Source organism: Drosophila subpulchrella, chromosome 2R, assembly GCF_014743375.2.
Source record: "Drosophila subpulchrella strain 33 F10 #4 breed RU33 chromosome 2R, RU_Dsub_v1.1 Primary Assembly, whole genome shotgun sequence".
NCBI lineage: Eukaryota > Metazoa > Arthropoda > Insecta > Diptera > Drosophilidae > Drosophila > Drosophila subpulchrella.
The window spans coordinates 9,386,724-9,401,034 of NC_050611.1; the positions used below are offsets into that span (position 1 = coordinate 9,386,724).

At 42.1% G+C, this 14,311-nt stretch overlaps 4 protein-coding genes across 6 annotated transcripts in view; 3 read left to right on the forward strand and 1 right to left on the reverse strand.

The window, feature by feature from the left end:
- Nucleotides 1-34: 34 nt before the first annotated feature.
- On the forward strand, nucleotides 35-434 carry LOC119550204 (H/ACA ribonucleoprotein complex subunit 3). Its single transcript, XM_037858753.1, has 2 exons — nucleotides 35-168; nucleotides 232-434. Exons 1-2 carry the CDS (start codon nucleotides 115-117, stop codon nucleotides 370-372), a joined length of 195 nt encoding a protein of 64 aa, XP_037714681.1. The 5' UTR covers nucleotides 35-114; the 3' UTR covers nucleotides 373-434.
- On the reverse strand, nucleotides 386-1,295 carry LOC119550203 (transmembrane protein 223). The gene is made up of 2 exons (XM_037858752.1): nucleotides 799-1,295; nucleotides 386-738 (listed from the first exon to the last, which is right to left on the reverse strand). The coding sequence occupies exons 1-2, from the start codon at nucleotides 1,199-1,201 to the stop codon at nucleotides 446-448; spliced, it is 696 nt and encodes a 231-aa protein (XP_037714680.1). The 5' UTR covers nucleotides 1,202-1,295; the 3' UTR covers nucleotides 386-445.
- An 870-nt stretch (nucleotides 1,296-2,165) lies between these two features.
- Nucleotides 2,166-11,093, forward strand: LOC119549867 (activating transcription factor 7-interacting protein 1). 3 transcript variants are annotated; one of them, XM_037858163.1, is made up of 5 exons: nucleotides 2,166-2,358; nucleotides 5,506-5,665; nucleotides 5,729-9,230; nucleotides 9,759-10,204; nucleotides 10,266-11,093. In XM_037858163.1, the coding sequence occupies exons 2-5, from the start codon at nucleotides 5,554-5,556 to the stop codon at nucleotides 10,712-10,714; spliced, it is 4,509 nt and encodes a 1,502-aa protein (XP_037714091.1). In that variant the 5' UTR covers nucleotides 2,166-2,358; nucleotides 5,506-5,553; the 3' UTR covers nucleotides 10,715-11,093. The 3 variants fall into 3 exon arrangements, with proteins under 3 accessions (XP_037714091.1, XP_037714092.1, XP_037714093.1); XM_037858164.1 differs by having other exon boundaries at nucleotides 5,509-5,665; XM_037858165.1 differs by lacking the exon at nucleotides 2,166-2,358 and adding an exon at nucleotides 4,553-4,618.
- Nucleotides 11,094-13,662: 2,569 nt separating this feature from the next.
- Nucleotides 13,663-14,311, forward strand: part of LOC119549308 — a 75,812-nt gene continuing 75,163 nt past the window's right edge. Inside the window, exon 1 of the mRNA XM_037857265.1 lies at nucleotides 13,663-13,990. The gene's annotated coding sequence lies outside the window, so the exon portion shown is untranslated. The remainder of the gene's footprint in view (nucleotides 13,991-14,311) is intronic.

Here is a 14,311-nt window from a genome sequence, read left to right on the forward strand (position 1 = left end):
ATTGTTTAGGGTTTATTTCTCACACAATACGGTTACACTCCTCAACGCACGCCACACGTGTTTTATTTACCACTTCTTTTAGCTCCAGAAATAAACCCAAAAAACCCACTTAAAATGTATTTGATGTACACAATTAACGAGAACGGCGACCGCGTCTACACCCTGAAGGTAGGTTCTTAATAATACTTATGGTTTTTACCTGCTGAACTCATAACTTGTTGATTTCCCCAGAAACGCACCGAGGATGGTCGCCCCACTTTGTCTGCTCACCCAGCACGCTTTTCGCCGGAGGATAAGTACTCCCGCCAGAGGCTCACCATCAAGAAGCGCTTTGGACTGCTCCTCACCCAGAAGCCAGAACCCATCTACTAAGCCCGGATTTAATTTTAATTAGTGTACATCTTTATTTACAAATAATAAGTTACAAAATAACACAACTACGCTTTTAAATGCGGCGCTTCAAACCCGCCGTATAGTCAAACAATTGGGGATTCCGGAACTCGCCGCGCATATCCAAAACGTAGTACAGGGTCTTGCCCTTGACCTTGATGGGTAGTTGCACCCTGGCCAAGTTTCGGGACTCCTCGGCTGAAACACACTTCAAAGGCACTGTCATAATACGATTGCGGTTGAAAGGTCCATAGGTCACAAAGGAAACGCTTTGACCTCCCTTCCTCAAGATGAGAAAACGCACGGAGCGAAGGGTAAACATCCAGACGGCAAAGAGAATGCCATATCCTAAAGGGTTCGCAAAGTTATAGATGGGTTTCAGAGATATCTAAGCTTATACTGGCTTACCTATTAGGAAACTACAGGCTGTGATGCCATTTCTGTACTTATTTTCGCCCAGATTAATGCGCTGGAACCACTTTAGATCCTCCCCGGGTTTCTCCACCACCGGGGCATCTTTAAGCGTCGTGAAGGCGAAATGTGACAGATATGTCCAGAAAACAAACTGACAGATGCCGAAAAAATTCAGCATCGTGTAGAATCGCGGGTTCTCATATTTAAAGAGTATTATATCCTTGGGAACGGTGGTGCTCACATCGAAGGGGGCCGTTTGGGAGGTAAACCTCTTTATCGTGGAACCAACCGGCGTCTTGGTAACAATGGCCGGCACTGTTAGCCTGAAACTCTGCAGACTAAGCCGCTTAATGGAATTGACGCCCTGGCGCAGAGCGAAATTCAGCAGGTTGCTCATCTTAATTGAAAACTTGCTGCATTTGTTATTATAAAACAATTTAACCTACAATCTACAGATGTTTATATTTTGGTTCCCTTGGCATGGGTTCACAAGTTCCGGAATCGGAACTGGAACTGAACGGGGCGTTCAGGGATGGCTTTGGCTGATTCATTTCACTAGTTCTCAAAATTTTATGAATGCCTTAAAACATTTTGGTTATTTGTGTAACAATTTAATTTGTATGTTAATCTTTTTTATTTCAACGTAATCTAACGAATTATTTCGATTATTTGTACAAAGGCCCAGTACAATTTCAGGACCCGATTAGATTTTAGTTATCTTTAATAGCTACTGGTTCCGCTCACAGAAAATAAGAGTTCGATTTTTCAGCCCTAGATGCCACAGATGATTTTGTTTAGTTCAAAATTAGTGATGGGCACCTGCCTCACGGTCACGATGTATCGTTATTAATTTTTTAACATACGAATATATCAGTGAACATGCATTTGGGTAAATGTATATATATGAAATATAAAATGCATTAAATAAACTTGGTTTCCGATACAAGAAAAGTAGACCATTTTTATGGTCTAAGTATATTTAGAATATTTAAGTATTTTTATTTTCGTGCCCAAAGTCAAATATTTTTTGAAGATGTGATTAAACATTTTTTTATAGATCCTGTCAGATAATCGGCTACATTTTATGGAAACTTGTGTATCTAGTAAGTCCAGTTCATCAGATAAATTGCAAAAGGGTTCAAGAAAGTAATTTTTATGAATACAAACAACGATTAATAAAATTCAAATACAAATGTGTGTTCAATTATTCTTCAAAGCACCAATTATTAAAAAAGAAATCCGTATGTTATATCTTCAATAGCGGTCACGCACCCACCTCTATTACACATGCCGCTTCTCGTCGGAACCAGTTGTGACCTGGACTGGTTCTTTTCGGCACCTTTTGTTGTTGTCCGTTTTTAGTCTGTGTTTCATTCTTGATGGTTTAAGGGCATCGGAAGCGGAATTGCCTGCAAATTGTAAACAAATCACCGAAAAACTGTTAAATTCATTCAAATCACTGACAATTGACAGCTGCAGACGTGGGTTATGTCATATTCGAATATTTTTCGTGACTAAATCAGTTAATAAACGAGTTTATCGGGTCGTAGAAAGGTAAGTGCAAATTTTTTCTCATTAAATTGTTTTATTTTTAATCTATACAAAACACCGTGTAATATAATTGTTTTTTACCTATCTAAACGAATGTTTTACTTGGTAATGGGGTTTCGTTTTAAGGATTTTGAAGGTTTTTTTCGATTTGGGCTGGGTACCATACGTCAGATATGGTTCGAGTCTCTTTCAAGACATTTGTGTTTTCAGGGTTGTCAGGTGGCTGCAATTCGTATAACTTGTATGAAATCTGATATATATCTTGATTCATTGCAATGCAGAATTGTCAACCAAACGATTCGTATAATCACGTGACATTTGACCGCAAGCTATGGCAAAGCAAAAACATTTCCTGCCGGTGGCAACCCTGCTCGGCAACAAGGTCACTATTTTGCATTTAATTGCATTTTAGTTGTACTTACCAGGACATAATACGTTTGGCATAACATATAGCTCGGTCATAATGAAAACCTGACAACCCTGAAAACATAAAATTGTACAATAGGTGAATAAAAACGTTGCTCCGTTTTGCTTTTGCTTTCGCTTGCAGCTTGCTGGCTTTAGTTTTTTCGGGGTTGTGTTTCTAGGGAAAACCTAATAACAGCAAACTGTAGAGGGCGCTAAGGGGATTTCAAAAATGTCCTTGATTTCGTAATATAACGAAAAACTTGGATGTTTTTCGACCTAACCTCACTCTGCACCAAAATCGATACGTAACCTAAAAAGAATGTGAGCGCGGTGCAAAAACGCACACAAGCACATTTTGGTATACATACAAATTCACACAGATGCAGCGTTGCTAAAACGGGCGTACTGTGTTTAAGTGTATGAGAGAGAGAGAGACGGCTATAATAGACATAGCGCCCAACGCAGGTTCAAATATATGTATGCAAAAAAAAATCGGACTCTTGAGATGATACATTTGTTAGTCACTTTTGCTTGCAAAAGAAACAAAAGGTACATTTATCTTGATTTGCATTTGTGTGCATGTGCGTAGGTATGGGTAGGGTAGGGTATAGATTCCAAAAAAAAAAAATTTCATCAGAAAAGTTCGTAATCCTCTGATACGTAGGACCAACTCCCCAAATAGAGCCCATATCCCGGGTTTAGCTTTCAACCTGCAGATACAGCCCAACGACGCCTCAATTTTCGTTTGCTTGCTGCTGTAGTTGTTGCTTTTTTGCCCTGCTGCTGTATCTTTGTCGTGTGGCATTCGGCGCTACGCGAACTTTATTCAATTCCTACATACAGACAAATATATATAGCCACGTGTATATATGTCTGGCCTCTTGCTCTCTCTCTTGCAAATGCTCTCCGTCCGCTCTCTCTGTCCGTCCCGCTCGCTCCGCAACGCTATGCGAAACCGGTATCCTGCCAAGGTCCTAAGTGCATCTTTCGGAAAGACCAGACGGACGGACCCTAGATTCTAAGTTCAGAAAGTTTTGAAAGTTTTTTATACGGCAAGGTGTATTTTTTGGTTTTTTTTTGGTTCCAGTCTCTGCCTCCTTCTATGCAATCGTTTTTATTGCCCCCTTCTAACTAATGGTTATAGTATATCTTGGTTAGCACCTTAGTTGATCTAAAAAAATGTATAATTTTTAATCGTCTTTACTTAAATTATTCTCCCCTCTTTAAGTAACGAGCATACAGTCGTCTCGCTCTAACAGCCCACGTCCGCATCTCACCCTCCCGCTCGCTAGCAACAAAACGCGTTCTATTTGCTTTATTATTACACGTTTGGCTTTTTGCGTTGTTATCAAACATTGTTTTGTTCAATGAAGATCCCTTCTTGCTTAAGGTTGATTTTCATATCATCCCCCTTTTGTTTTTATTATTTTTTTTACATATATTGTTTTTAAATTTCTGAACTACCATACCAAACAGAACTGCCAACTTGCTGAAGAGAATTGGTACATTTGCTGCTAATAATCACATACTTTGCCCTAGTTGTTGGGAAAGGGCAAAGTTTATGATGGGGGAAAGTGATTTCCTTGGACTTCGGGTAGAATTACAAAACCGAATCTTATCATATCATCCCGAGCCACGCCCTCCTGCTTCCCATATGCCCCTCTCGCTTTCTCGCTTTTACCGCTCTCAGCTGTGCTTGCTCTTTCGCTCTCTTTTTCGTTCGACGTCAGCTGGTTTGGCGTTCACCTCGTTCATTTTCGCTTGGAACGCGGCGTGAAGTTCAAGTCATTTTGATTTCTCCAAGTGTAGCTAAATTGAAATAAATAGAAAACAGGGTTCCAAGGCGTTAAAACTTGTAAGTCACCTTTGAATAAAGATATTTTTATATTTGCACATATATAAACGCCTAACAACGCAATTAACTCAACATAACCTCACTTTTAGTACCGAAAATAAATGTAATGTGTCGTTTTGGAACACTTTATTAAAGGTAGAAGGTCAATTTCTCTACACCCCCCCTCCCCCATTTTTGCACCATTCGTCACGCATTTCTTTCCTTTGCACGAATATTTATCGTCGCTTGCTTTTGTATTTTCGCTGCAGTCGTGTTGTTGTTGTTGCGTTCGGAAAGCGACGAGCGCTTGGGACAACCAACAACAACAACAACACATGGTTAGACTATAGGTAGATACACACCGAATCGAATCCGAAAAAAGAAACAAAAAAAGCTGTTGGGTCTCAAGAAATGTTTCTGGTTTTGGAGTTTTTTTTTGGATCGTATCACTATTAGACATTAACATCATACATATGATAATCCCGGGTTACGGGTTAAGCTTATCTTAGTGTTAGGAAGTAGGTTTGAATGAACTCGAGATAGGGGCTTATTATTTAAAAAAAAAATTAAGACCCGCTTAAAAAGTATAATTCCCCAGTTTTTATTTAATCATCTTAAGAAAAGAAAACTATGGCACAAGCTTTTAAAGAGCTTTCTTTACAAAGCTCTAATTTTGGGAAAAATTTTTTTAATAGGGAGCATGTGGTGTGCTATTTAACTTTTTTATTTTTTCTCGTCAGTCCTAAAACCAGACTGCTAATCTCTTACAAACCATGTGGAATGGTGGGTGGGGGGTAGTGTTGGCGTGGTAGGTCCCGCGAAGGTCATTGATTTTTACCGGGTTGCCATGTCCTCGCCAGAGTTGCCACATCCGTCAAATACTAAAATAAGTTCTTATTTTCTTTCAGCAGTTCAATGTTTTCGAAATACTTTGGTAAATAAAAAAAAATATAAAAATGATGGAAGTAAGCCAGAACATGGAGCTGAAGGAACTCTCCACAGAGGGCGCTTTAATGCGAACTCTATCCTCAGACCTCAGCAGTGAAGTAGAACCTCTCTCCACCCCTGGTATGTGCGATTCAATATAATAAATAACTACGATTTGGGTATATCGGTCTTTTTTAATTACAGCAATTGTCAACGAATCGAGTCGAACGTCCGCGGATGATGATGACCTATGTGAGCTGGCCAATGGGGTCGATACCTCCGATAGTAAGGACATCAAGGATATGGACAAACCGATAACTGGATCGGAACAGGAACGCAATGCCGGCAGCGATTTGGACGCTCTGCTGGACAAGATTAGCTCCATTGTGGACTGTAGTCCCAGGAATTCCGATGATCTAGAGTCAATCGATAAGAACGAGGAATGCGACTCTGCGTCAACAAAGGAGAAACCAGCTGATGAGACGGACGAAAAGCAGGTTGAGCAAAGAGAATTAGAAACAGAAGAAGAAGAAGAAGAAGGAGAGGTATCGGAATCAATAGAAAACGAAGCGCGCGTGGAGCTGGATTCCGAGATTGAGACTGAGGATAAAGCTGCTGTGGAAGACATCGAAAACATCGAAGATTCAGCTCCAGCTGAGGAAACCATAGAGCAAATCGATGATTTGGACGAGCCGGACGAAGAGAATCTTGAAGAAGTAACTGAAGAAAAGGAAAAATCCGTGGAGAAAGAAGAAGCCAAACCACATGATGTGAAAAACACTGAAAAAGTTCGGACAAAGATAAACTCCTCCTCGGATGATGTATTTCTGGATGCTCTAGACAGCATTTCCAGTTCCGATGAGTTTGATGTCATCGCTTCAAAGGAGTCCGAGAAAGCCAAGCAAAGCAAAAATCTGAACACCGAGAATAAACCAGATTCGAACGATCTCGAGGAAATTTCGTCCGATGATGATGATATTCTTAAGGACGAGAAAGTCGATAAACCAGAAAAACCCAAAGCAGACATTATAGATTTAGACTCGTCGGGCGAGTGTATGATATGTGAAACACCAACGGATGTTGAGGAATCGGTTGAGAAAACTGAAGATACCGAGGAAGTTACACTTGAAAAAGGTTCATCACAGGAGACAAAGATTGTGGAAGAGAATATCCCAGAAGAGCCCGTGGATGTGGCCCAAGATGAACCTATTCAAGCTGACGAAGAGGAAGAAAAGATAACAGAAATAGAAGAGCCCACGGATTCTATGTCAGTTGAAGACGAGGAGCCAGAGGTAATCGAGGAGCCGAAGGAAACCAACGACTCAAAGGTAACCGAGGAGCCAAAGGTAACCGAGGAGCCAAAGGAAACCGAGGAACCAAAGGTAACCGAAGAGAAAGAAGAGTCCGTGCTAATAGAGGACGAAGAGCCGATGTTAGTCGACGAGGAGCACGAAGAGTCCAAGGAAGCAGAATTACTGGAAGTGCAAGGGGACAAGCAAACAGAAGAGCCCGAAAAGGCCAAAGAAGTGGAAGAACCGGAAGAGGTCAAGGAAACTAAAGAGTCGGAGGTGGTTCCAGATACAGAGCACCTTGAAAAGGTAACTGAAGAGGTGGAAGAAGTCAACTTGACAGAAGAGGAAGCCAAGGAAACAGAAGCGACCGAAGAGGCAAACCCAACAGAAAAGTCGGAAAAGAAGGCAGTTGAGACGGACGAGCAAAAGGAAACAAAAAAGCCGGAAGATAAAGACGAAAAGAAAAAACCAGAAGAGGCCAAGCCATCAGAAGAGGCGGAGGAGCCTGTGGTAGTCGAATGTGAAGCAACAGAAGATCCCAAAAAGTCCGACCAGGTGGAGGAGGAGTTTCGAACTCAAACCCAGGAAATGAACGACACCACGATAGACGATTTGTTAATGGAGGCGGACAAGGATACCCTTGAAAGCGAGGAAAAGAAAGCGTCAGAGGTTGAACCCATTGTTATATCAGAAGACGATAAGGAGCCCAAGGTAAATGGCATATGCGAAGTGCCAACCGATGACAATAAGGAGCCTTTGGATAAGAAGAAACCTGCTGTCGAGAAGGAAGCCAAAGAGCCGGAATCCGATGATGAAGTCATTTTCTTTGAGCCCCTGGAAAAGACAAATAAGATTGAAACTGCCACAGAAGCAACGAATGAACAATCTAAAAAGCCTGAAGCGAAGGATGACGAAGTTGTCCTTGTTTCCGAGGATGAGGACGAAGAACCGCAGGAAAAGAATCTTGAAAAGGAAGTTCAAAGTTCCGCAAAGGAAACGACTACTAAAGGCCTTCCCAATGATTCCAAGGCAGAATCCGTTGAGGACAAAGACCTGCAAATAGACAATTCCGACAATGCGTGTGATCAGTTTGAGAAACTGAAGACCCCCAACAAGGTGAAGTCCACTGCCACGGAGGATGGAAACAGTAATTCCAGCAATCTTTTGCGGCCTGCCGAAGACTCTGAAGAGTCGGCACCAAAACGTGTGCGTCTTAGTACGGACCAGAAAATAGAACCAGTACTGGAGGCGGAAGTTGAAACAGCCACAAAGTCCAGTAGCGTGGAAGAAGACAAGAAAGATATTATCAAGCGGAGCCATGATCATCTGGACAGCAGTCCGGATCGGGAGAATGAGATTCCTAATAAGAAACCTAAGACTGAAGACTCCGAAGACTCCTGCGATGGCACGCTCCAAATCGATATGGAAGGAGAGGACGACAAGGTGCAGATAAAGAAATCAGATTCCCCCAAAAAGGAAGAAGTTGAGAAACCCAAAATTGAGCTCACACCTGCTCCGGAAACTAAAAAGGATATAAAGCCACTGCGCCTGGAGTTCTTCAAGGCCTTCCGCCGCAGCATCGACACCATGACTCGCGATGACCTGGAGGAGCTAGTGCTGCAGAAGGTCGTCGAGGCAATGCTGGTCAAAAGTGATTTCGCGGACATCCGTTTGCAGCTGGATAAATGCGAGAATACCCTGACCACGTATCGCCGCAAGATCGCCGAGGTGTCCAAGCAGTTCCTCGATTTGGAGACCGTGCACAAACGGGTGCTTAAAGATCTCGAGGCTAAGAACTCGCACTACACCGCTCCAGTGCGGATCACGCGAGCAGTGGGACTTCAGGTGGGCATTCCGTTTAAGGCCATGAAACCGACGGTCGCTGCTCCGGAGCAGTCACATGCTGCAGGCAGTATGTTGGCGCCACCCAGCGTAACGCCTCCCAAGGCCAGCACCTCCCCGATGCGATCGCCCATGCGGTCCAGGCCGCCTCCTCCTGCCTTTGGACCATCCTCAAGCTCAATCGGTTCGGGTCCGGGCCCAAGTGGCACTCCGAGTCCCAATCTCCATCAGCAACCAGCTCGGTCCACCGCCAACTCATCACAATCCCCGGCAGCGGCGGGCACTGCCACGCCTCCAGTGCGCAGGGGTTGCATGCAAAAGGTCACGCCCCAGCGACCAGGACCTGGTAACAACCTGCCCGTGCCACAGACCAACAACCAGACCAACGTTCACCGACTGCAGAGCTCACCGCCTGGCGGTCAGAGGACCATGCACGCCTCCAAGCACACCGGAACCACTGCCTCCATGGCGGCATCGGTGGCCAAGGCCGCCATGCGGAACCGGAACTCGGCCCCCGCCTACGTTTCTCAGAAACAGCAGCAACAACAACAGCAGCAGCAACAGTACCAAACGTGAGTACTTCTTAATCTTAAACTTAATCTTATGTGTACCATGAAACATAGTGTTAGGAAGAACTACCTATCCATTTAAGTCAGTATGTGTATTCTTGATAAGCATTAACATTTTATAAATTCGGTCGGAACTTATAAAAACAGAGTTCTAATAAACGTAGATTTTTCGGAAAGTATAGGGATTGCGAAAAAGTCGAATAACATTTTATGCACTAGTAAATATGAAACAGGCTTGGCTTGCAATATGTACGAGGGTAATATTGATTTAATTACTTTTTTTTGTTATCTCATGAGCTCATAAATTTGTGACCATCGTAGCTCTCAAAATAGGGCATTGTATTCCCGAGTACAAGTACTATGGTGCTTTAAGTGCACAGACTGAAGATATTGTAGGACACTAGCATTTATTTTGAAAAAGAACCTATTGTAATTTTTCTAACTTTGTGTTGTAGAAACATAACCAACCATAACCTTAAGTTATTTATAAATCATTTAACTTTACTAACCGACAATTGCTTCATATTGCAGACCTCGTCCTGGTCCTGGTTCCACCACAGGTGCAACTCCGACCAAGCCGGTTCCCAAGTGCACAACGAAAGTGCGCCCCATGCCGCCCCCGCTTTCCGGGGGTACGGTCTCGGTGCCCATGTCATCTGCCAGCGGCAGTGGAGCGGGATCCGGCAGCTATGGTCAGCAGCAGCAGCCCAGCCTGGCGCCGGCCAAGCCCAAGGAGAAGGCGGTCATCGACCTCACGGACGAGGATGATGCAGCGGCGGCGGCCGCGGCAAAGGCTGCCCAGGCACAAATCGAGGCGAACGCTCGTCTGCGACAGGCATCCAATGCGGCGGTCAAGCGAAGTGCCCAGACTGCAGCGGCAACAAGAGGAGGTCGTGGTGGCGGAAATGTGGTGCGAGCGTCTCCAATGCAATTGGGACGCGTCAATGCCCGTCAACTGGTCCAGAATAATGGAGGAGGTGAGTTCGAATCATACTAGGATAAAGTTTCCCACTTACTAATTATTAAATCCATATACAGGTCAGCGAAGTTCCCTGGGCTCTAATGTGACCATGCAGATACGTTCGGAGAATACCCCGCCGGCTGCCTCGCGTTTGAGATACTCACATCCTGCCCCGCTGCCCTCGTCTCCTGCCCAGCCCTTCAATCCCGCCTGGAAAGTGCCTCCTTCGCGTCCCGTCATCCGGATCAATCTGCTGGAAACCGGCATTGTCATTTCCTGGACGCTGGAGGACACGAGCCCGCGGTTCGCCGAGTGTGTTACATACCAGATCTATGCCTACCAGGAGACGATCCACGAGCCGAGTACGGACAGTTGGCGGCATGTGGGCGATGTCAATGCAATGCTGCTGCCCATGGCCGTCACGCTGAATCAGTTCCAGGAAAACCAGCGGTATTATTTCGCGGTACGGGGCGTGGATAAGCACCAGCGATTCGGACCGTTCAGTGTTCCCAAGACATGGTCGTAAACGGATGCGGATGCGGTGTCCATTGGCCTGGCCTCTTCCTTAGGTGTAGATTGTAGCCCTAGTGACCCACATGTAATTTATTTATGACCGCATTTCATGCTTTGTAAACGTATTCACTTTGATAGCGTTGACACTTCGTTTCTCGAAATTAGCCTGAATTATGAGTTTAGTTTTAAGTTTTAAAGAGATTTTGCGAAGGAGTTCTAAAAAGTAATACATAATTACGTCAAGCAGCCAATCCTCTACAGCTAAAAGTCAGTCAGTAACGAAAAAAAACAATTGTATTTTATTCACATTAGTTTATCACTATTAATTAAGTTCAAAACTTACATGAAATAATATACAACATTGAATAAATATCAAATGAGGAAAGTTTTTATTGTATATTTCTTTTAATTCTAGCAGGACTGCGGATCTTTGGGGTGACCTACCTTTAATGAATAGGTCCGCAGCGCAGACTGCATTGGTATTGATTATTTGTGTGTGGGAAAAAACGCAATTTAAAGTCCGAAATGTCTTTAAAACTTGTATATGTACTCGAAACATTTACAAGTAAAGTTAAGCGAGCTGATGCGGCTTAAAGAAAATGCTATATTTGAGTTGGATCTCAAGAATTCGCGATTAGTCTTCGAATTTTTTTTTTAATTTTGGGAAAGTTTAGGTCTTTAAAAGAGCCTTTCAATTAAATCTTACTAAAATTGATTAAATTAAAAAAAAAAACAACACTTGAGTTTATGCATTGATCTTTAAATGTTACCCTTTTTGGAAAACAATTTTTTTTTTGTTTTATAAAGAACACAAATTATTTCTTTAATTATGTTTTAAATCTTTCGATTGGTATATAACATTTTTGGTTTATAAGTTAATGTCAAAATGACAGGAGAAAAGCATTAGGTGGCCCAACCTACAGACCTCTTCCCTCATATTTTGACCATCAAAACTTGATTAATGACATTCCGAGCGTGTCAAATTTAAAGCCTGTTAAATTCGTTAAATAACCACAATGCTTGTGTAAACTCAGGTGTATATTTCAATTAACAATTCAAAATATGCCTGATGTTTGCTATAAGCAAATATTATGTGTTTAGTTAGTCTAATTGGTGCTTAAGTGGAATCTGCCTGGGGTAATGCATTATGTCCTGCCGGGGGTCGTTTTACGTGAGACAAATTTCGTGTGTGGGGAAAATAGGTGGAACAGGAGGAAAAATGACTGCAATCGATGGCACATAAAATATAGATACACGCCCATTAACGTGAGTGTGCCATACTATTTTGGGGGTCACAGGAGCCACCGTCCTAATGTTTCCTGCGGAGTTAAAGTCGGACTTGTCTAAGTGAAATTATCAATAGAGGAGGAGGATATTTGAAATTGTATTTTAATTTATTAATATTTTATTTATAATTACATATTTTTATTTTTTATTTATATATATTTATATTTAATATACATAAGGACTGAAATTCTTAGTTAAGAAAATATTTATCTAGCTTATTTCTACCCCTACAATATTTTTAAAAAGATCATACAATGAGTTTATAATATACTGAGTGCTTAAAGTGATTTAATTTAAACAGGTATACTTAAGTTTATGGTTTTATTTATAGGATCTCCACTGTGTTCAGGGGTGTAGAAAAGGGGGCTGGGCTGACAGTGGGGTATCATGGCGCATGTAAAGTGCTTTTGCCTGCATATCCTTTCTGCCTCGTGCACTTGACATTGGCTTTCGAATCGGGTTTGTCGCGACATTTTTGCTCATTCATGCGAGGCACAGGCAGGGGGGGGGGGTTATTCCGGGGGGCAAGGTGCAGCATTGGCCTGGTAATGGCATAATCGACCCCTTTTCGACCCTCTACCCTCGGTGTGTTGGCCACGTGCCGTTCTCTTTCGGCTGTTTTTGCCTTTTCTGCTTTTCCTGCCGCTGCTGCACTTTAAGCAGCAGCCAAAAAACCTTGACATTAGGCAGCCGTCGACGAGGCACAAAGTCCACACAGATACTCATTGCTGCACTGGTGTGCAAATCGTTCTGCAGAAAAGGCTTTGCACTTGAGCTGTCCTACCCATACATTTATGTTCGGAACCAGAAGTTATAAAATGTATTTTATTTTCCAGTGTTTATTTGTTATATATTGTCGCAAAAAATAATTTATAGTATGTGGTACTTAGATAGTTGGCTAAATAATTTTCAGAAATAATCGCTATCACCATTCGATTTTTTTTTTGTTTTAAAGGCTTAAAACATTAGAGGCACTACAATTTAAATGGTTTTATATACAACATTTAAAAGCCAAAGAATGCAACCTGTTAACATTTTTTAAAACAGCTAAAAGGCACTATATCCTGTAATTATATTAGGCAATTTTATATTCTTGATGCATTTCTTAATAAATAAACTTGTCTTAATTAATATAAATGATTTTTTATTTATTAAAAGTAGCCTTCTTTAAAGTAGCATATACTCTTTTGAAGGACTGATATTAAATGAAGTATTGATATAAATAAATAATATTCGGATGCCGAAAAACCCCCATTTTCATTCCGTTGTAGCCCCGAATCCCGTTAAATGTCAATCAAGAATCGACCGTAAACCCTTTGTGGGCCATCAATTAGTCGGCTGTTATTTTCGGTGACCCCGAGACACGAGTGACTACTTAAAATTGAAATACCTGTATGTTCACTCGCTGCATTTGCAATTGAATGGCTGCAATTGTTGCTGTTGCTGCTGACGAAGGCATAATAACAAAAACACAGATGTTCCGTCAGCAGGTTGCATTTCAATGAAAAAATAGAGAGTGATAGAGAGAGAGAGAGAGCGGAAAAGAAAGTCTTTCTCCCCAAGAAATCTCACTCAATTTCGCACTGCGCAGGACTTGCAGCACGGCAACACTGGCCGTGGAAATGCGAGGAAAATGCGGTGGAAGTGCCTTTGTTTATTCGCTTGCGGAACGCGTTTCTCGACGGTTGGTTTCGCTCGCACAGCACAGGAAACGGAAGTGGTGGCAAAACGTGCAACATCCGGCGGCAAACCACACAAAAATAAACACAAGGAAAAGAAACCTGTAAACACAAACCAAAAAGAAAGTAGTTGAAATTAAATAATTAAAATATAACCAATAAATATATAGCCTAAGTTGGTGTCTGCTTGTTGATCAAATCAATAATCAAAATTATTGCAAATAATTAAAAAACATCAAGTGCTTTCGGAAGTTATAAATGTCTAAATTAAGATCGCGTTAAATATCGATTACAAAAAGCCAAAAAGTTTGTGGAAACGATTTGTAAGTGCCTTAAAGAATTTCCCCTACCCCAAACCTTTCACCTTTCTTTCTGTGCCACATTCTCTCTGTCTGTGTGTGTGTGCTTATGTATGTTAATTAAATTACCGTTATGTGTGCTTACCATAACACAGAAACCAACACATATACACTCAGAAACGAGCTCTATCAGAGTAATTATAAAACACAAAAAAAAACAAGAGAAGGAAAACAAGAACGAAACAAAAACAAAAGGCCACTGAAAATCCATTTCCCATTTCCTTGGGCTTTCCCCACCGCTTTTCCCCACTCATCATCGCATGTTTTGCCCGCCCTGACACTTGG

What these genes read in the sequence shown, in the direction of transcription:
- LOC119550204 (XM_037858753.1), top strand. Translation starts at nt 115, where the DNA reads ATGTATTTGATGTACACAATTAACGAGAACGGCGACCGCGTCTACACC. An exon ending in ACCGCGTCTACACCCTGAAG is followed by an intron (nt 169 to 231) that starts GTAGGTTCTTAA and finishes TGATTTCCCCAG; the next exon opens with AAACGCACCGAGGATGGTCG.
- LOC119550203 (XM_037858752.1), bottom strand. Translation starts at nt 1,201, where the DNA reads ATGAGCAACCTGCTGAATTTCGCTCTGCGCCAGGGCGTCAATTCCATT. An exon ending in AGCCTGTAGTTTCCTAATAG is followed by an intron (nt 739 to 798) that starts GTAAGCCAGTAT and finishes CGAACCCTTTAG; the next exon opens with GATATGGCATTCTCTTTGCC.
- LOC119549867 (XM_037858163.1), top strand. Translation starts at nt 5,554, where the DNA reads ATGATGGAAGTAAGCCAGAACATGGAGCTGAAGGAACTCTCCACAGAG. An exon ending in AGAACCTCTCTCCACCCCTG is followed by an intron (nt 5,666 to 5,728) that starts GTATGTGCGATT and finishes TTTTAATTACAG; the next exon opens with CAATTGTCAACGAATCGAGT. An exon ending in CAGCAGCAACAGTACCAAAC is followed by an intron (nt 9,231 to 9,758) that starts GTGAGTACTTCT and finishes TTCATATTGCAG; the next exon opens with ACCTCGTCCTGGTCCTGGTT.